This window comes from Perognathus longimembris, chromosome 3, assembly GCF_023159225.1.
Source record: "Perognathus longimembris pacificus isolate PPM17 chromosome 3, ASM2315922v1, whole genome shotgun sequence".
In the NCBI taxonomy this organism is placed as follows: Eukaryota; Metazoa; Chordata; class Mammalia; order Rodentia; family Heteromyidae; genus Perognathus; species Perognathus longimembris.
This window is the reverse complement of record NC_063163.1, coordinates 1,961,685-1,983,602: the sequence shown is the minus strand read 5'-3', so window position 1 is coordinate 1,983,602 and position 21,918 is coordinate 1,961,685. Positions and strand designations below refer to the sequence as shown.

General features: G+C 43.5%; 1 protein-coding gene across 1 annotated transcript in view; it reads left to right on the top strand.

The window, feature by feature from the left end:
* Positions 1-11,170, top strand: part of Myo16 (myosin XVI) — a 328,439-nt gene extending 317,269 nt beyond the window's left edge. The window contains exon 35 of the mRNA XM_048341097.1: positions 10,810-11,170. Within this exon, the coding sequence (XP_048197054.1) occupies positions 10,810-11,037 (228 nt within the window). The 3' untranslated portion in view covers positions 11,038-11,170. The remainder of the gene's footprint in view (positions 1-10,809) is intronic.
* The last annotated feature ends 10,748 nt before the right edge of the window (positions 11,171-21,918 follow it).

Below are 21,918 nucleotides of genomic sequence, written 5' to 3'. Positions count from 1 at the left end.
GCAGCTGCCGGGCTGGCTGGGGCCAGCTGGGCCTGGCTGGGATCATGGGGGAGTCAGGTTTTCTGTGCTTATTGGAAGTGTATAAAGTGAGATCACCTGGGATGGGGAACCTCTGAAAGGTTTCTGTGTTGACCCCAGAGAACAACATACGTGGTTTTACTCCGTGTAACTCTGTCATTACATATGTACATTTGCGCGCAGTGTATGGAACAAAGTGAAGGCATAAACTGAATTTTCAGAGATTCAGTCATGGCTCCCTTGTTCATCCATCAACACCTGTTTGAGCTCTCTATTGCTGGACACAGGCCTAGTTGATTGGGATACTCTGCTCTGTAAGCACAGACCCCTCTGCCTTCCCACGGGTTAAATTCTAGCGTGAGGAAGCAAATGGTAAGTGCTACCTAGGGAAAGTGTGTGATCTACAGTGAGACTGGGAAAAAGAAGAAGGGAGACAGGGTGAGTGTGTGTGTGCAGGAGGGGCCGGGCGGGGCAGGAAGAGTGGAGGCAGGAGGCCTGAGGGTCCTGGATCCTGGACATTGTCCTTGAAAACACATTCAAGCTGGTTTTATTTCTTTTCTTTTTTAATTGTTTTTGTAGGTCGTGAGGCTTGATCTCTGGGCCTGGTCGCTGTCCCTGAGCCCTTCAGCTCAAGGATAGTGCTCTACCACTTGAGCCATAGCTCCACTTCTGGTGTTTCATTGGAGAGAAGAGTCTCATGGCCTTTCCTGCCCGGGCTGGCTTTGAACTGCCATCCTCAGATCTCAGCCTCCTGAGTAGCTAGGATTATAGTCGTGAGCCACTGAGGTTGACTTTCAAGCTGGTTTTCCGCTCACATCTGCAAGCAGCTTCCTGATCTCCGGGAAGTGCTAGCCTATGCCACTTGTTTTAGAGGTGTTGATTCCTGTCATTGTAAGTGTAGAGTCCAGAAAAAGGATAAGATTTAAGATATAGACCAAATCTGGGGGCAAAATGAAAAATGCCAATTATGAGCATATAGTCTTCTGACCCTTTTCCAATCCATTGCACTAGCTTTAGGAACTGATCTGTTGAGAACGTACAACGAAGCGCAAATGTATGTCTTTTCTGTAAGCGGGAAGTACCTTTATCACTGTTCAACATACCCACCGGTGCTAAGTGGGACTCAAGAAAGCCGGACGCCATATAGTCTGACAAATATAAGCCAGTGAAATTCTCAGGCTGAAACAACAGATAAGACTCCCCGTGTGCAGAATTGAAGGAAGACTTGCCTTCCGACCTCAGCAGACCTAGGGGGCCTTGTTCTTCTGATTTCTGTGATCACATTATTATTTGAAACTGTCATGTTGAATCTCTGACTGCATCAGGAATAGCTTCTAAAACACATGAGCTATAATATTGGAAAATGTCATTCAGTCGGTGATATAAAAAGACCAGCGTTTGATCCCCCAATGGATTTAAATTAATTTCATATACTTGCAGGTGACTTTTATTACCTATTTTTGGAAAGAAGACTCGATGTTAAGGACTCACTATTATACTCAGCCTACCTTGGCAAAATCTTTTTCCTTTTCCTTTGCTAATCCCTCTTGACATGTGTTCCCTCTGCTGTAGCATCCTCATCTTAAAGGCACCGACCCTGCCTTAAAGGTGCTGTAACAGGCCCTAGTGACCCAAAGGCCGACAGTTCTTTTTCTTCTCACCACCCAGCTAGGCCACATTTCCCAGGAGCTCTGTGCTTGGGCACAGTCATGTGATCGAGTAGCCAAGGGGGTGGGAACTATAGCAATGTCACGACTTCCGCCCTTGGCCGACCCAGCCTCCTTGCCTGACCTTTGTATAGCGTTTTTCCATCCTAAAGGTGAACACAGAGACCTCCCCACTCCGAGAAGAGACCGGTGCACTCAGAGCAATCTGCGAGGTCATCTACTCATCAGAGGCCATCCTGGCCATTCTGGGAGGAAGGGAGACACATGCTCTGCAGCTTCCAGTGTACTGCCCTCCGGGGCTTATCTGTGGTTGCTCCTCCAGTGGCCACTTCATTGCTGTATGTCCTGTGTTGACTTAGTATTTCACAACTGTTGGCATGTGTTACTGTTTGCTGTCCTTTATTAACTGAACATAGCTTCCAATACCTAACCTTCTTTATATATTAATAGTGCAGGACTTACCTGTTCGTATCTCCCCATGGTAGACTTTGTGAGGTGTTAGGTGCAAGAATGTCATCAGAATGTCAATATAGAATGTCATCAGTGGTGTTCTGCACCTTATACACACACACACACACACATGCGCGCGCGCACATACACACGCACACACACACACCTGCACATTCACACACATAGATGTACCCTCAGCCTCATTTATGTGATTCATGGGTATTTTATACATAGTTTTTTACCAAATTGGTCAAAATGAATAGACTAAAATATATTTTTAAAAAGTAAATTGCAAAACCAAACGGTTAAAATTCCCCCCTTCACATTCCTCATTTCAATGGATGTGGACCAGGTCTCGGGCAAGCCCAAACTGCCATCCGTTGTGTTTAAATCATTGTTTTCTACTGTTTCCCTGCCCTTGGTTTTGTGACCATAGGTCTTCCAATAAGTGAGGGGTTCTCGAATAGCAAGGTGAATGTGAATGTGCTTCATTTAAATGACAACATGAAAATGAGATTTGCTGAGAGGCATGATGCTTTAGCAGGTGCTGGTGACGGCATTGTGGGAAAAACAAGTCAAGCAAGTGTGGTATTTGAGGTCAAGAGCATGACGTGCTATCTGATCTTGAGAGGGCAGTGTTAGCTTCCACAGGGGAACTATTGCTTCAGTGCTGCAGCCTGTTCCATGCTGCTTCAAGTTCTGATGCTCTGACCACTGTGAATTCAGTTTAGTGGCTTTCTTCCTCAGCTCTGGTCTCCTGGAAGCCACAGACCCTCAGACACCAAGGGTGTAAAAAGATTACAACTCTTAAACATTGCTCAAGTGTCAATGGACTTGATTTTCCTCAGCAACAAAGCCAATATCCTATAATAGGATGGAACCCTGAGAAATACCTCGAGCATCGTTAGTGTATTCAGTGATGATAAAGAAATGATTTGCCCTCAGTTCTTCAAATGGTGATGTAAACTAGAAACTGTGTCTGGGGGTCAGAGCCAGGTAAGAAGAGAGAAGGTGCCCTCTGCACAGTGAGCCCCACGGACACCAAAGCTGTGCACAACCCCCTTCCTAATAGAGATGACACAGGTTGAGTTTTCATGAATGTCTAGCTTTGCAAAATGTCGGTCCTCCTTCTACTTTAGTTTGTCTTTAATACTCTAACACAAGTGGCAGTTGCTTCTAGAACAAATTAATTTGAAGAATCAACAAATTTAACAGGTAAGCGGTGCCCTATACTACGACATGGATTAAGAGGGTAGCTCTTGGACCAGGTGGGGTCCAGTACCCCCTGACTTGGGCCTTCTGTCTTCTGGAGAGGGCAGGTATGCCATTGCCTGGTGTTGGCCCTGCCTCCCTTACTGCCACACCCTTGGGCCTGACCTAACCTTCCTGCTCATTTACAACCCAATCATTATCCACAGCCAACACTCAAATCCTGCACCACACCCCACAGGCCCAGTCTCTCTCTTGGGGTTTTGGAATGGTACGTATTCAGGGGAACAAAATAGGAACACAAGTCTTTACCACTTAAATGAGTTTCCTTCATGTGTCCTATGTATCCTCTTAACACGGAGTGACTTCTCGTGGCCCTTGGCACGTTAATGAGCTGTAGGTCCTCCGCATTCAGCACTAATCACACGCCTATGTTGTCATCATTATTCTTCAATTAATGCTCTACTGGCCTACTGCCTTTCTGTATCTGGTGGGTGTTTAAATGTGTGTGTGTACTGTTCAACTCTCAAAGCCTGTCCAGGTTGATGGGTCCGGTTTGTTGCATCGAAGTACTAAAGAATCCACCGTAGTACCTTGCATTTTCAAACTCCTTAAAGTTCTTCTGTTTGCTGATTAGCAAACGGGGAACTTCTTGAAAAGCAGCATAACTAGCTCCTAAGAACTAAACACATCTGAATTTACATCCCTAGCCTGCAGACTTTGAGCTCAAAAGCTGAATTTCTGCACCTATGAAATGAGGCTACTGGTATTTAACCTGCTTGTTGCATATGCCTGTGGGAATCTTCAAAATGATACTATAATTTAGCATTAATATAATGGTACTATAATTTAGTATTAATTCAATACCAGTATTAATTGTTATCCCTCCATGGGAAGTTCAGTACCTCCATATCATCTTCCTGGCCTGGGAAACTTTGGAGGATTTTGAGCATACAGGCAAGGACTATCTATTGTAGAGAAGAGAAATAGCTGGGGGAGTGCCCTGTGTATATTTGTTTGTTTTAGAATGGAAAGTCCGGGTGGAAATGAGTGAGGATGGACAGAAATCATCAGCGTGTAGGATACGCAGAACAGCGTGTCATAGCAAACAGACTTGAGGTTTTAAAGCAGAGGAAGGCCATGTCACAGAAGGGTTTCAGGAAGAGGATTTATTCTTTGAAGGAAGAACATCTAAAAGCTCAGTTGTCCTCACTTGTGCCTGTTTGTTCTTGCAACCAGCCTCCCATATCATCTCAAGAAAAAGTAGTTTAAAGTGTGTCCAATACTTTTCACTACGCTTCTGCTAGAACAGACTTAGTTTTCCCATCGTTATCCTGACTCTGAATCCTTTGTGATACTATCCGTGACTATAAGTGTGTTAGTGGTGTAGCATCCGTGTATATTGCAACCCGCTCTTGTCGGGATAATGCAGTTTGGTGTCGTTGTTGCTGTTGTTTGTGTGGAGGTCAGGGAACAGAGTGCACACAAAATGCACACCCCAGGTGTCACAAATGAATTTCATGGTGTGACTTTTAGTAGAACTGTATGTTTTATAAACTCAGTTCATAGGATGAAATATCATTTACATTCTCTCACCAGAATCCATTTTTACTTATAATCTGTCTTGAGAGGTTAAAATCAACCACAGAAATCCAAATAAATGTCTACTGAAATGAGATGAAATGTTTTCCAAAGTAACTTTATTTATTATAAAAGTATAGTCCTTGACTTTTTATGGTAAGAAATTAAAATTCCCCTCATCCACCAAGTTCCAAATATAGCTACTTTTATTGTTAGTAACTTACCATTCCTTTTAAGGGATATTTTTTCCTTTTATTTAAACCTTAGACTACAAAGGGAACAAAATCCCCAGCATGCATTTAATTGGATTGGTACATGAATGATTTCTTCTCTATTAGGAAGAACCAACTCTTTTCAGGAAAAAACCACAAGTGCTATTTCTACTTTGAGATAATTCTGATGATTTTCAAAAGTGGAGACATCACAAACCTTTTAATCAGGACTTCAAGCAACATGCTGTTTTAAGCACAGCCTTTAAACTATATTTAAGTTTACTTTCGTTTTAAAGCCCTGTCTTTCCAATTTTTTTTCCATAACTTGTTACCACCAACTTCTTATTAGCAATGAATAGAAATCAGGTTTCCATGTGAAATACAAACATTCACTAGTTAATTATCAGGGCACTTCCACCTTTTAATTTGCATAAATGCCGGTACATGTATCTCTTCACCTCTGGGTGAATAGTCAATAGAAAAATCAATTCTGTGACAAATGAACAGCAAGCTGACTTTACATCTGAATTATTTAATGAAGTCGATTTTCATCTTTGCAGGGAAAGACTTAAGGTAAAAGTTCAGCAACAAGTTGCTGATTTGGAATAACTGGGTTTGTCCACAGGAGTACCTATCCTTGGGAAGCAAGGAGAATTTGTCTCAAAGTAATTACTTCATTTCATAGAACTCTATTAATGCTATAATAGGAAATTTTTGAAATCCAGTAGGTAGATACCTGAGTAGTAAGCCTCATTACCCTTTAAATCCTGCTGTATCTCCCTCTAGAGTGTAAGATATTCTGTGTGGCCCTTGAAAATCAATGATTAGGAATATCTTGCTGTAGAGAAAGGCCTCATATGAATTCCATCTTTCTTTTACTTTATCAAACTGTCTTCTTTTGTGACTGATATTTTCTAGTACTTGGGAAACGCAAGACACTTCACAGTAGGATGTATCTAGTGGCGATTGGATCCACATCCTGAACGTCTGAACGTGAAAGCAGCCAGACTTTCTCAATGACGGAAGGAAGCCACTACTTTTTACCGTATTCTGAGCCATCAAGGTGGTTGCATGTGTTTCCATAAGGAATCTTCATCTTACAAACCTAGTGGAAGGAAAGGATTTTGTTTGAGCATCTTCCAGCCCCTTGAGAGATTATCATTTTGCACTGTGATGATTTATTTGTGTCCTTGCACATGCTAGGAGCCTAAAATGTGGCTCTGGTATTCAGAGGCTTACAAAATCATTGAGTTCAAGTGTCTGCTTTAGAAGGGAGGACATGGCTCTGCTCTAGGTACAGGCCAGGCTCCAATGCCCTGGCGTGAACTGATATGTAGTTGGCTATTGATGAACCAGGATGCCTTTCTTCTTAAGAGCAGCCAGGTCGGGTAGCTTTGGTAAAACTGACAGCCAAGTCAGCTGACACTGTGCTCACCACCCCTCATAGACAGCCATTCCTGCCCTTCCTAAAGCAGCACCAAAATAAAACGTTGCCTTGCAAAGTCACCGTGGCCCTTTTAAGGATAATATTTAACTTGTTGCGAAATATCAAATCATAGTAAATGCAGAGATACACACTTTAGTTTTTACCCAGGGACATTAGGTGGATATAAAGGATGGGTTAATGCTGATTTCAACGTTTTCTGTGACATGGGATAATATTTTAAATGCCTTTTATTGCTTCCGTATTACTAGAGCACCACTGAAATAACACTCATAATTGCATTTGTGTCCTGTTCTAAAGTATCAGTGTTCTTTCACTGTGTGTGATAAATACACTACTTGAGCTTCACTTGAACTTCTAATAAATGTAATAAATCTAAGTGGAGCAGATTAATATTGTTTGTTAGGGAATACTCCTGTTCTTATTGTAGTCTCTTCAAATCGCAGTTTTAAAATGCCCTTTGATACGGATTCTTACACAGAATTTTTTGAGCCTTCTTTTAAGACATTCTTTGTGAATTTTTTAAAATAAAGAGCAATAATGTCAATATTTTAGTATAGCATCCATGTGGTCTGGCACCTCTTGTTACATTCTCAGTAGAATTCATTCCATCTGAATTCATCTCTGTAATAGAAAGCAAGGCACATTCTAGTGGGATCCTGTGGTAACAGGGTTTGTTCTGGGTACAAGATCATTATTGTCATACTTTTACTCCATCATGAATAAGGTCTTGCTTTCTCACTGTATCTGATTTTGGTACCTTGGGTATTGTCTATATGCTTGTCTGAATCAGGGACGGGAAGGGGAATATCAAACTGGCGAGACAAATGGTAAAAGGCGAACCAACACAACAGCAATACTTACAAGACAATGTGCTGTAAACCAACTGTACAATGGGGGGAGGGGACTGGGGAGGGGGAAGATGGGAGTAAAATGAGGAAGGAGGTAAGAAGTTTGACAAGAAATGTACTCACTGCCTTACATATGAAACATAACTGTACATCACCTTGACAAGAAGAAAAGAAAAATAGCTTTCTGTACTTCCTTCATTTTTGAACCATTAGTAGCCTCATTAAGGACATCGATCCTAGTGATTTGTGTGTCTTCGTTTAACCTTTTTAATGTACTTCATACTTCAAGTATTTTTAGAAAAGCATCAGAAGCTTTCAAAGGGGAGAGATCTAATTTTCTTTTTTCTTCCAGTGAGTCAGAGGATTGGGGACATTTTCCGTCACCGTCTTTCCCAGCAGGCCTGATTTTGCCGGCTGCCCCTGAGAGGCACCCAGCCCCACAGCCTGCTCCGGCTCTGGCTGAGTCGCGTGGTCCCCGCTGATCTCGTGTCAGGATCTTAGGCTCAGGCTCGAGCACATCTTGTCTACTTTTACACATTAGGAAAGCCGGCTGAAAGCGCTTAGACTCTAGAAGAAAGACAGCTGGGAGCATCTTGTGTCTGCTGGGAGGACAGAGTTGTACAGTTTGCCAAACCCACCCAGGCCATCAGGGCAAGCCAGGCACACGTCCTCAGGCACCAGACACTGGGGACCATGGAGACGCCATTTGCCCACGTTTTATCCCTGACTCTTTTCTTAGGAATTGGTGTCAAGGTTTAACCCTTTCTTTTACCTTTGCTGATTTCTCTTTGATGAACTGGATGGGTTTTTTTAAAAAAAATCTTTTGCTGTTGTTATTGTAGAGTTGATATACAGAGTGACTACAGTTACACGAGTCAGGTAATAGTAATGAGTACAATTCTTTATGAACCACGTCTCCTCTTCCTTTGCTCTCTCCTGGTTTTCCCCTCCCATCCCCACCCACAAGATATCCAGTTCATTTTCCACATAGTGTCTAGTGAGCACCGCTGTTGTATTTTCTCATCCTTGTTCCACCTTTTCTGTTGTCTCCTTTACCCTCCCAAATACAAACTAACAAACAAGACAAAAGAAAAAGAAAACAAAAACAGCAGCAGTGGAAACTGAAAAATACCTCCTGTTTCTTTTCCTTGGCGTTCATTTCCTAGAATATTATTTTATATGATCATACATGCACATATATGATCATATTGAGCCTTTTCCAACCACTTCTATGCATACCCTCCCTTAGCCTTATGTGTGAATGTCTAGAGTCCTATATAATTTACCATGTCCTATATATACATATATATAACTGATTTATTTTAATTATTCAGTATTTACTAGTAGATTGATTATAGGCACATTCTAGTTAGCATGAATGAGGGCAAATACAGCCTATGTTTCTTTGTCTCTGGCTTACTTTACTTAATAAAATTTTTTCCAAGTCTTTATTACAAATGGTACAATATCATTCTTTGTGATGGATGAATAGAATTTCATTGTGTATATATACCATATTTTCTTAATCCATTTGTCCACTGAGGGACACCCAGGTTGATTCCATATCTTGACTATGGGGGGGAAAAAAAAAACAATGCTGCAATGAACATGGTTGTGCTAGTGGCTTTAGTATGGCCTGGTTTATGGTCCATTGGATGAATACTCCAAAATGGCATTGCTGGATCATAGGGAAGCTCCGTGGTTAGTCTTTTGAGGAACTTCCACACTGCTTTCCAGAGTGGTTGAACACATTTACACCCCCACCAACAGTGGAAGCCAGTATTCATTATTCTTAGTTTTCTTGTTAATTGCCATTCTAGCCTGAGTGAGTGGAATTTCAGTGTTGTTTTGATTTGCATTTCTTCTATGGCCAGAGATGTTAAATGTTTCGTGTGTCTATTGGCCGTATTTTTTCTTCCTCTGACATGTTTCTCTTTAAGTCTGTAGCCCAGTTATTGATTGAGTTTTTGAGGGGGGTTAATTTTTTGAGCTCTGATATATTTTAGATATGAGGCCCTTGTCTGATGCATAGCTAGTAAAGATTTTCTCCCATTCTGTGGCCTGTCTGTTTACCATGCTAGCTATGTCCTTTGCCACACAGAAGCTCTTTGGTTTGCTACAATCCCATTTGTCCAGTCATTCATTGATTTTTTGTGATTGTGGATCTTTAAATTGTTATTTAAATATTTTCTCATTTTTCTAATTGCTTCACCACAGGATAAAATTCTGATGCTTAGCTTAAGGGCATCCCAACGTATTTTATTACTTTTCCACTTGTACTGCTGTAATACTTCTCAAACTTCAAGACCTCATTCTACACTTTGTATTCCCTCCTGGGTTGTGCAATTACTGCTGGCATATTCTGTGCTTCTTGTATGATTTTCACTTTACAAGGCATTCCAGCCATATAATTTATATTTACCCCTGAGTGTGCTAATTCCCATGTAAATGCCAGTTTTTCCACTTGAAATCATTTTCTTTTACCTAAAATAACAAAAATAAACCCTTCCTTTTGTCTTTCTACCAATGCAAGACCTCTGATAACAAATTTCTTTTTTTTTCCCCATCTTTACTTCTCTTTCATTTTGAGGGCCATTTTTACTGGGCAGACACTGTGAGGTTGGAGTATCCTTTCATCTATGAATCCATAGTTTCAGGCTCCCAGTGTCTGAAGAAGTCAACTCCCAGTCTCCTTGTGGTTCTTCTGGCTGTCGCCAGCTTTTATCCCGTGGGATTTAAAGCTTTGTCTCCTTTTTGCCTTTCAGTACTTTCAAGATGACCTACCTGATACCTGTGTCTGTCTTTGCTAGTGGTGGTGGCCTGCATGCTTATCTTTAATGTGATTTGCTGGCATTCTTAGACTGTATATATCAATGTCCAAGCCAGTTCTGGGCCTCTGAATTCTGTGTCTTCTTATATCCTCTACTTTCCATGCTCCTTTGATGTGTATATCTGTTTCACATTTCTTTTACCCAGCCAGTTTTCTTCTGTTCTCTTCACTGTTTAATCACAGATATTTAAAAGCCTTCAACCACAGCCCAGTGTTGGAGCCCCCTTTGATTCCACATTCTAGAGATGTTAGCATCTGCCATGTGTCCCTGCTGTGGGTACTGCTGGCAGGAAATAGGTTCCTAGGGCAGCAAAAGCCACTCACTCATGAGTGTGCCCATTTAGAAGTGGAGGAAGCTCTGCCTTCACGTATCCTGGTGAACCAAGAGGGAGGCGCCCATCACATCTCATGTTCTGATGCTTTCTAGAAGCCATCCCATCGTTGAGGGCTGGGTTTGCTGGAGGACATGGCAATCGTTAGACACACTGTGGCTGTGTGTCAACCCTGTTCACTTGCTGACACCCTGGTTGTCCTCTTCCTCCCCCAGGTAATCCATCACCTGAGGCTCTCAGAGAATGAAAGTGTGGCCCTGCAGGAACTCCTGGACTGGAGACGGAAGCTCTGCGAGGAACAGGAAGACTGGCAGCGTGTCCTACAGCACACGGAGCCCCGCACACCCCCACCACCTCCCTGCAGGAAGCCCACACTCCTGAAGAAGCCTGAGACAGCCTCCTGCAGCAGGCTGCCCTCCGAGCTCTGGGACAGCACCATCTGACATGGCTTGGAGATGGACACACAGCACAACTGCCTGGTGGCTGCAGGCCACATCAATCTCTCCATGCATTTACACTAAAGCACAGATCTCTCGTGTGCGTGCGTGCGTGCGTGCGTGTGCGTGCACTTGTCCATGTTGCAGTGACACTCTGGTTGTCGGGCTGCACATCCGGAGGGTTTCATTGCCCCCCAGTAGTAAGTGTGACTGGAGCAGAGCTGGCAAGGAGACCAGATGCAGCTCCAGGGGCGCTGAAGAGGCTTCCCAGTGCTCCAGCCTGGCCACTGGCCACGCAATGGCTGATTTAGGACTCAGTGCACAGGACATGGGCGATATTTTTTGTAGGTGTTTGTGTCTCATGGGAATTGCAAACCTGTTGATTATTTTACACATTTATTACTGTATTTTATAACTTCATGCAATCAGTGGTGCTCCTTTCCTTTGAAATGTAGATTTTAAAAAGTCCTTTCTAGGATTCTTTTCCTCCACCCACCTTTTTTTTTTTTTTTTTAATCTAAAGTACCCAAAGGCCTGGAGATTGTGTTGTTGCTTAGCTTGGCACCCAGCCATGGCAGGACCCCGGCAGGTCCCAAGGCTAGACTTCCCCATCTGCTGGAATGCAGCTCTGCTCGTGGATGTTGTCCTCGCTAGTTCAGCTTTGCCCTCCTGGCTTCAGCAGAGGGGACAGGATATTTGCATATTTGCGGCACTCAGTGAAATGGGTGGCTTCAAGTACACAGCTGGAGGCCCCAGGTCAAGACCTCAACAGTCCAGATAAGAGGCCAGCCCAGCCTCCCTGGCCTGAGTGGCCCTACATCAAGAGACACTGTGCCCCCCCAGGCTTGCTGCACGAGCCCCACGCTGTGCCCCCCACCCTGCTTTAGCCCGCCTTGCTGCCCTACCCATGTGCTTCTGCTGGCTGTCCGCGAGTTTGGAGCCCTGGCTCCAGACTGCCCTGTCTTGCTACTTTGAACTGTTGATTCATCCCAGCCTTTGGAAAGTTTCTGTGCCAATAAAAGGGTACAACGATGTCCTACTGTCATTTTATTTCCTTACTGGTATTGGATGTGTCTCCCAGAAACACTTGTATTAGCTGTTTTACAATATTGATGCTAGGGTCATTTACCAGTGCCAACATAAGAAGATGACTGCCATCCGAAAGATAGTTTGCTGTGATCAAAATTCCCAAGTGAAGAGAACAGGCTGTCCAGTGGTGGCCAGCAGGGCCTTCGGGGTTGGGGGAGCTCCAGAGGTCAAGGCATTACAACACAGAGTAAAAGGTCACCGCTGACACATGGTCATTGCTGCCCTCCAACAATCACTAGGTGACCCCCAGCCTGGACCTCAGCCGCCACACCCCTGCCTGTTCTTCTGTGATCTCCTGAACCCAGCCCAGAAGCAACTGGAAAGAGTCGGCTTTTCACCATCAACACAAGCAGAATTGAAGGTTCGAATAACCCCACACACTCTGAACTTCTTTAGAGGAGAGGGGAACTGACTGGGCAACTCCGACGTTAGTGCGGTGGTGGTGTGAGGCATATGGGATCCTATGGGATCACGCTTTCCTAAGGCTGACTGTCCAGCTCACGCTGCTGTGGCAAATTGTTTTCACCAACGTCTGCTCTCAGAGCTCTGGTGCTGCTGGGGGAGGCTATGATCACAACTCCCCCAGATCTGGAGATCTGGCGAGGGTCTGCGTCCTGAGCTACAGAGAGCCGTGCTCTAAACGTGCTCACAAGCTAGAGAGAAGGAAGAGCAGAAGCAAGCTCTCTGAGAACTCTTTTGTAATGTCACGAATCCCATAATGCAGTTCCACCTTTAAGACCTAGCCACTCCCCAGCAACCTCGTCTCCTAGCACCCCCACACTGGGGACAAAGTTACCACAGCGTAATTCGGGGAGCATGTGAACCCCCAGTTCATGACACCAGTGTATACCCACAATGTAATTACTATCTTTGTATTAATACTAAGACTGACATTGTCCATCAGAAAATAAACCCTAATCTTTATGATGCCACGTACTATTTTTAACTGCATGTTCAGAAATGCCAACTTCTTGTACCTAAAGATAGTTTAAAAGCACTACAAATCAAGTCACCTTTCTGGAACTTCAGTGGTGTGAAACTTGGTGAGAAGACTGTTGTATGAGCGGGTGCCGGTGGCTCACGCCTGTAATCCTAGATATTTCAGGAGGCTGAGATCTGAGGATCACAGTTCAAAGCCAACCTGGGCAGAAAAGTGCCCCCTTATCTCCAATTAAGCACTTGAAAACCGAAAGCGGTGCTGTGGCTCAAGTGGTAGAGTGCTCGCCTTTAGCACAAAGAGATTCAGGGACAACTCCCAGGCCCTGAGTTCAAAAAAGACTATTGTAGGAAGACTCTCCATGAGGATGGTTCCTCAGTCCACACGGAGTAGCACTTTATGGTCTGTAAGGCCCCGAGGTAGGACTTTCACCCAAGAAGGTACCATGACCATCAGCGACATTAACCTCTCCGGAGGACCCTCACTGACCACTGGAGTCTTGAAGGCAAGCCCTCACTGACCTCTTAACCATGACTTCTTGGGTCAGTGTTAAGGCCTTCTCCCCCAGGTAGGGAGGTGAGGTGAGCTCACCTCTGCCATCCCACCATCTGGGTGCATCTACAAGAACAGCGGCAGAGACTCCACAGTGACTACCCAGGGCAGTGGCAAGGGCACTCAGAGTCACATGCGTCAGAGGTGAACCCCAGGTGTTTGTGTGCATTACAGGTCGCTCTGAATGACTCGCTAATGAGTGTATCCTTGGAGGAGTAGACAGAAGTGCATTCTGGGTAATAAGGCACCAATATTTTCCCACATAAGCAGGATTCCAACAATTACATATGTTTGCAAAAGGTAATGATATTTTAATTGCCATTAGGCCATAAGGTATGAATTATGATGTATTATTAGAACCGCAACTCTATGTTCAGCAATGCAATTGGTATGAATTATTACCTTGTGTTCAAATCCTAAAAAATTATTTATGGGAGGGTTCTGAAAACTACTACCAAAATGTTCATAGTGGCTTAAAATTACTTAAAATGTATTTTCCAGGTTGGAAAAATATACATCATTACTATTTTTTAATTTGCGGTATCTAATTTAGCAGAATTATGATTATATAAATCTACTCTATATAAATCTAACAACCAATTAAAACCCGACATATGTAAATAGACTTTATATATAAACATTACACAGGTTGGACAAATAAATGCATTGTGAATTCCATAGCCTAGAAGGATGATCAACCTCCTCCTAAAATGCTACTGCAGGCACCAACGTAAGCCTCACCAGAAGACATGAGGTTATTAAATAGCACCCTTCTGCAGGTGACACACTTCATTCCTGATCCTCACTCTGGCTGATAATCCTCCCATCCCCAACTTTCAGATTTTTTTGAGAAGGTAATTGACTGCAATGTTAATTCTCACCGGGCAGCTTTCAATTAAAAAGCATTCAGATATTAATTGTGCTCCAAGTAAATTTTTAACATAAATTCAGCACATTTTTCAATTTGTTTTTAGTGGCTCACAAATACAAACAGCCGTACAATGAAGATAAAAAGCAATTACATTGCCATTTACTGTAATGTGGCAAGTTCACTGCTTTCACGCAGTTGAAACATTTTCTCCACCATCATTATTCTTCCTCTACATCTTATTCATAAGCAACAGCACTATAAAAATAAATTCTTCCATGAACAATTCCCTGCCCTGCAAGGTTTGTGTGTATGTAACAAAGGCCCCATTAGATGGCCCAGCCCTGTGGTGTGCTGAACTTCAGACTGGAAAAATTTACCTTTGTAGATTTTCAGTTACCCAAGTTCTTCAGACCCCTGGGACGCTCTATTATTGTGGTTTCCTTAAGTTTCTTTAAAAATCTGGTATGCCTTGTAAACTTTAAAGATGATATTTTTTCAAAGAGGAGGTTTTATTAGGCTCCTATAATACATCTCTCTCATGTTCTAATTTCTCAGATCACTTTGCAAGGCTTTGAAATGTATTTATACTTGAAATGCCCTTTCTGTGCGCTTCAGCAGCGGTCAGTATCATCTGGAACCTCACAATGGCATGAGGAAATTTTGATGTGTCCTTAGGAGGAAATGATTCAAGGTAGACAAATGTATGCATTTCATAGAAATGTACCAGGAAAACAGTGGCTCACCTCCTACAGGGCTTTGTTTCTGTCCCTAATGCGTGTAGGTATGAACCACCGGAAGATCACGATCAAAGGGACACATGTTCCAGCCTTGCTGTGTTTATATATTCTACTTAATTGTTACTGGTTATTCAAATGCAATGTGCAATTTTCTGTTTTCCTTTCACTAACTGGACAATGAGGTAAAATGCAGTAGAAGCCCATTAAAGCTGTTCAGGTCATACGGAGGCCAACAGCAAGTTGCAAGTAGGATGTGTAGACTTATGCTGCAGTTGCAGTGAGCAGAACAACGTGCTCCCAACTGACACGAGCCTACACATGGGCACATGGCTTCTCTAGGAGAGGACAATAGCTCATCCTCCCTCCTGTGCTGAGATAAAGTCAGCCTAGTCGAGGTCCAGCCAGGGGACCTCCAAGACAAAAATGATTCTTGAAGACACAATTGCTACCACTGCTGACAGAGGTGTCTCCTGTGCCGAGAAGGAATGACACCGGTGAAAGTCATAGCCAGGACTCGCTTGTGCCAGGATTTTGCATGGAGTGGTACATGTGTATATGTGGCCTATGTGACTCCTGTAGTCCCACAGCTAATGTGTGAATTGCATTTTATTACTGTCCCTATTAGCAAGGAAATGGAGTGTCATCTCCTCCGGAGAAAGCCTTGCCTGAGGGACTGGCTAATTTCCCAGATGCAGGAGAGGTGCTTCTCAGCTTCTGAGATTTGGTCATGAAACCAACAGCTTCCATATGGCTGCCTCTCTTGCAATCTACGGTTTGGGAGGCAGACCTTACAGGGAGCACAGCCCCTGGCCACGTGAAGGTGCCATGTAGATGTATTTCTGCCAAGAAATGCTGAAGCCCCAAGCATCACCCCAGACTGCGAATCAAGTGCATGAAGAAGGTGGGCTGCAACATCAACCCTGGCAACCTTATCTTTAGCCCTGCACTGCAGATCAACATGGAGACAAACTACCCAGTGTCAGCACAGAGATGAAGCCAGTAAATGACCACAACTTTATACCACCATATTAGTCAGGGCCCCAGAACCAAGACAGTCAATTTAATTCTTGGGAGGTGTCGGCATGACACCCGAATTTGGGTGTTTGGGGAGGGTGTGGCAGGTGGTGACCCAATGAGGTTCAGGCAGCTTCAGGATGCTCCAGTGTCAACAGGACTGGTTCTCTGTCAGAGGAGCATGTGGGACACTGAAAGGTGACATGCAAGGTGCACCTGTCAGACCCTCCAAGTGCAGGCAGCAAGTCCCTCATTCACAAGCTAGATGCAAGCCAGAGATAAGAGACAAGGATTTCACAGAAGTCTTTCATAAGAACAGGACAAATAGGGCTAGGAAGGTGGCTCAGCAGTAGAGTGCTTGCTTAGCATTCATGAAGCCCTGGGTTCGATTCCTCAGCACTACATATAAAGAAAAAGCCAGAAGTGGCCCTGTGGCTTAAGTGGTAGAGTGCTAGCCTTGAGAAAAAAGAAGCCAGGGACAGTGCTCAATCCTTCAGTCCCAAGCCCCACGACTGGCAAAAAAAAAAAAAAAAAAGAATAGGAAAAGTAGAAAATGGTTGCCCTACAAGCAAAGGTTGAGTAAGAAGAGAGAGTGCAACTGAGAGAATGTACTTTGGGGGATGGGATTCTTGTTGGTGTGGTTTTGCTCTATTTTCCTGACAGTCTACTTGGGAAAATAGATTTGAAGTAGAGTAGGAAGAACGGTGACTCTCTTATGATAGTTCCAGTTGCCCTGTTCTTCCGTTTCCACTCCAATTTTGAAGGTCTGTGACACTCATAGGTTATAATGTTCATAGATATAACTTACTTGGTGTTAAGTTTTGGTTTTCAATACAAAATTCAACATGTAGGCAGAGGTTTGTTACACACTAGTCTTGTCATCATGATATTTTTATGTATGACTGTTTCTTGTTCAAATGTCTATCTGCAAGTTATTCACAGGTTTTGTTATGCCTCATACCGAATTGAATCCCCATCTCTTAGTCAACAGTAAGCCCTTCCTTGTCTTCTGTCTAGTCACTAATAGCAGGTAAAATGAAGGAAAACTGAATTCACTCTCAATGAATTCAGTCTGTGCTTTTGGCACAATTTCTAAATTAGAAAGCACAGTGGAGTGTTTTACCCCAAGACGCACAACACTGGAAAACAATTCAGTGTGACAAGTATTCCAGATTTTCATGCTCCCCTTCCAACGGTTGTACCAAAGTGTATGTCTCAAAAGCTTTCTCATTGTCTATGCTTTGTTGAGTTGGTTATTGTGAGTTTCTATTACTAATCACTTTATGTCCTCTCCTCCTTACAGCTTTTACTAAAGTATTGTTCAGGTGTCTGAAATTCTTTGCTAAATCAAAACTGTTGACTGGCTAATGTGTTTGGCAAGAGGCTATGCCACAGCATATATGTGATGTGCAGGTAAAGTTGTACGCAAGAGGGATGCCCCCACACCTGCCCATAGCTAGAAGCCATGGAAACTGAACGGGACTGAGGCCGCCAGCTCCACTGCTCAGTCAGCTGTAGAAGCCGGGGTGCAGCAAGAATGAAGCAGGCTTTTCCTCTTGTCCCAGGTCAGCTCTGACTCTGACATTGAGACTCAGCTACTGAGCTCACTTTACTTGCACTTTTCAACTGAGAGATACAACTTTTATTCTGGTACTAAAGTCACAGAGAAGCGTAATAGAACTTTCTCTGGGAGCAAATTTCTATTCTCTGTGTGAAAAACAGAAAACCAGTTCATCTCTTCAGATTTCAACATACCTTTCTAGCTCTTCCGGCATCTGAACTATCTGTACAGGGTCTCCTTACATAGAAGTGATTTCCTCTGAGAAAGAGAGAGAGACATTGTAATAGGGACTATGAGATGTTCATAAAGGAATTCCACCTGCAGCTATAAAAAGGAACCATACTAAATACTAGGAAGGTGAAATAAAGAGTATTATAAAAATATCAAAAGGTAAATTTGATCAGCTTTGAGGACTCATAGAGTATTCTTTAAAAATTCTATTTATACTGAGGCAGAAGAGCCATAGAAATGTGCAGTAAGAAATGAAAAGAGTCTCATCTCAGAGATTATGTCAGATGTTGAATGTTCTGGAATGAGAAAACCTTCCCTCCTATGTCCTGTGTCTTTCCTGAAGCTGGTATCACAACCATTGCCATCCCCACAACACTCTGAGCCTTTGGAAACATTGTGGTCCTGGCAACATGGATGCCCAAGAACAAGAGAAGGCCAAGCTCAGTGCTTCCAGAGCACCCAGCTGTTTCACTTACAATATCCTTCACCTCCATCTCAAAGATGATCCCTTAACACTTAGAGATGAAAACATACACAGCACTCCATGAGGCCCAAGGTCTCTAGGACCTCCTGGGGTGCTTACCCGGGCCATCCCAGCAGGGGAGACCTGGTGTGCACTCCCAGACAGCTCCCTTTTCCCACAACTGACTGGGCGGAGCACCTGGAGTCGGTGCTCCCTTGGTGAAGAATGGTAGGGAGTTCTCTAAAACACCTGAGTCTCAGCCCACAGAGCGGGAGAAGATCTTTGCCAGCCATACAACGGACAAAGGCCTCATATCTAAAATATACACAGAACTCAAAAAATCAAATCCCTCCAAAATAAATCCTCAAAGAACCAACTGTCCCCTCAACAAGTAGGTTGAAGACCTAAAAAGATACCTCTCTGAAGAGGAAATGAGAATGGCCAAGAGACACATGAAGAAGTGCTCTACATCGCTGGCCAGAAAAGAAATGCAAATAAAAACAACATAGAGATTCCATCTCACTCCAGTAAGAATGTCCATTATCATGAAATCCAATAATAACAAAAGCTGGAGAGGATGTGGCCAAAAGGGAACCCTACTACATAGTTGGTGGGAATGTAAACTGGTTCAGCCACTCTGGCAAGCAGTATGGAGATTCCTCAGAAGGCTAAATAGAGAACTCCCCCATGACCCAGCAGCCCCACTCTTGGGCATCTACCCAAAAGACCACAAACAAGAACACACTAAAGCCACCAGCACAACAATGTTCATCACAGCACAATTTGTCATTGCTAAAATATGAAACCAACCCAGATGCCACTCAGTAGATGAATGGATCAGGAAAATGTGGTACATATATACAATGGAATTCTATGCCTCTATCAGAATGAATGACATTGCCCCATTCATAAGGAAATGGAAGGACTTGGAAAATATTATACTAAGTGAAGTGAGCCGGACCCAAAGAAACATGGACTCTATGGTCTCCCTCATAGGGAATACTTAGTTTAGGCTAATCATAACAGAGGATCAAAAGAGCCCAATAGCTATGTCCTTATGAACACATAAGATGATAAGTGAAATGAACTCCACTTTATGGAAACAAGTGTTATATCATTGTTGTATTTGTTTTCAACATGCCATGTGAACGCTTACCTTTTGTTTGTTTGTTTCTCTCATATCCCCTTTCTGTGGGTGTACCCACACTATCACTGTACCTCATCTTAGTACCCTGGTATATACTGTATTACTGTATATACCCTGGTATATACTGTATATACTGGTATTAGAACTAGGGAAGGGAAAGGGAATATCAAAATCAAGAGACAAAGGATAAAAAGACAAACGACTCCAAAAGCAAGACTTACAAAACCATTTGGTGTAAACCAACTGCACAACTCACGGGGGGCGGGGGGGAGAGGGAAAGGGGGAGGGGGAGGTGGGGGAAAAAGGAGAGAGGAGATAACAAGTTGAACAAGAAATGTACTCACTGCCTTACATATGAAACGGTAACCCCTCTGTACTTTACTTTGACAATAAGGGGAAAAGAAATAAAAAATAAAGACCTGAGTCTGGCTCTTGGTGTGATTTCGTTCTGGGTGGAGTGGGAATGCTGTCCAATGAGAAACACGAGCTATCTTCTGAGATGGAGTGAATATCTGGCCCTGTATCACCCAGAGCGAGAACACCGCAGTAAGCAAGAAGGGAGAACGGCCCCACCTGGCTCTGACACGTAACTGCAAACGGGCAGCGTTGTTGGGATTTCGGCACTGGGTCCCATGGATAGAGGGGCTATAGATCTAGGAAAAAGGTTTTTCTGTCAACTCATACTTCAGGTGGCCACCATGGTTTCCTCATCCCACTAGCCAAGATGGAGTCTGGGCACGGACCTCCAGGTGTTCGTGCCAGCAGTGGGAAGCACAATGGACACGCAGAGGGTATGACTGTATCCTGCACACTTAAAGGCTCTGAGCCCACCACTAGGGGAGTCTCCCCTTGGCTAAGGGTAAAGGACCTCAGAGGAGGTAACGGAAAAAGCACGTTATAAATGCCAGTTCAGAAATGCCACATTCGTTGAGAACAAGGACGGCATTTGTTTTCCATATATCTTGCTTGCTTTACTATAAAAAGCAAACCCTAAAATTAAATGCAAACAGATACAAATGGATCAAGTTCCAGAACAGACTCCTGACCACATCACACACAAAAAAGAAACTAATGCATGCAACTTTTCAACGTGTGTTCTAACTATACACATCTTCATTAGCAGAGCGTTCAAAGAAACCTTGGGCTTAGTAATTCTGCTGATTAGCATGGTAATAATTCTGAAATGGTTTTGTGGGTGTTCTTGTGTTGAATAAATGAGCACACATGTTATTGCTGCTGAGACCCTGGGTCCTTGGCACAGAGAAGAGTTAGAAATGTTGTAAGAGAGTGGAGTGGCTTTTCATGGCCCACAGAAAGGCTTCCCACCAGAGGCAAATTCCACCTGTGAGACAAGCAGGTAAGACTGTATTCGTTCCTAACTGTAACTCTAGCATGTTATTGTTATTATTGACATAATTGGATAATCAACTCTTTGGACAAAATGAGGTAGAACAGCCAAAAAGCTGGTTTTGTTCTGAGAGCCTGAGAATGACCAGAGCCTCCGAAGACGTGGGGGAGTTATCTAATCAGGGAAGAGGGAAACTCATCCAAAGGAACATGGCAAGTGCTAACAATATACATTTGTTTATAAAACAAACATGAAATGACCCTAATCCGCTGGCACTCCCAACCAGCTGTTTGTTTTTGAAAGATGAACATAAAATAAATGATCTGAAGTGAGAAATCAGCAGTGCTAGGATCTGTGACCTTCTTTTCCTGAGCTCCAGGAAGGGAGTGAGGAGGTACAAAGAATCAGAGCACCAGAGTTTATTCAAGTCAAAACAAGCCCTTTTCTAAATGTGAGGATTAGGGACATGAGTCAGTGAGAAAGCACCTGCCTAGCTTGCCCAAGGGACTGAGTTCAAGCTCTACCACTAACTACCAAGCTCGTTTAAAGGCAACCAAGAGTAAAGCGCTGATCCTGGGAGCTCAGGAGGCTGGAAAGCAACTTTGATGCTCATTTTCCCTCAGACTGAAATTGTCCAGGAATTATAGAGTGGAAATTCAATGAATTGATATCCAAGTCTTCATAAATCTATGAGCATCGTGCCTTCGAAGCTCCCGGGGAAGACCTGCATTGGTGTCCCATCCTCGCTTACATACACAGATTGCCATTAGAACCCAGAGTGAGTGACACAGAGAAGACAACGCTCCTCAAGTTACCAAGCGCTCACGTGATCCTAAACCACGTTACCCTGTGCTCCTCCTGAGAATGGAGAACCCGGGGAAGTGAGCGAGTTTCTGTTGATAATCTCCACAGGGCTGACTGGGCATCTTAGTCCTAC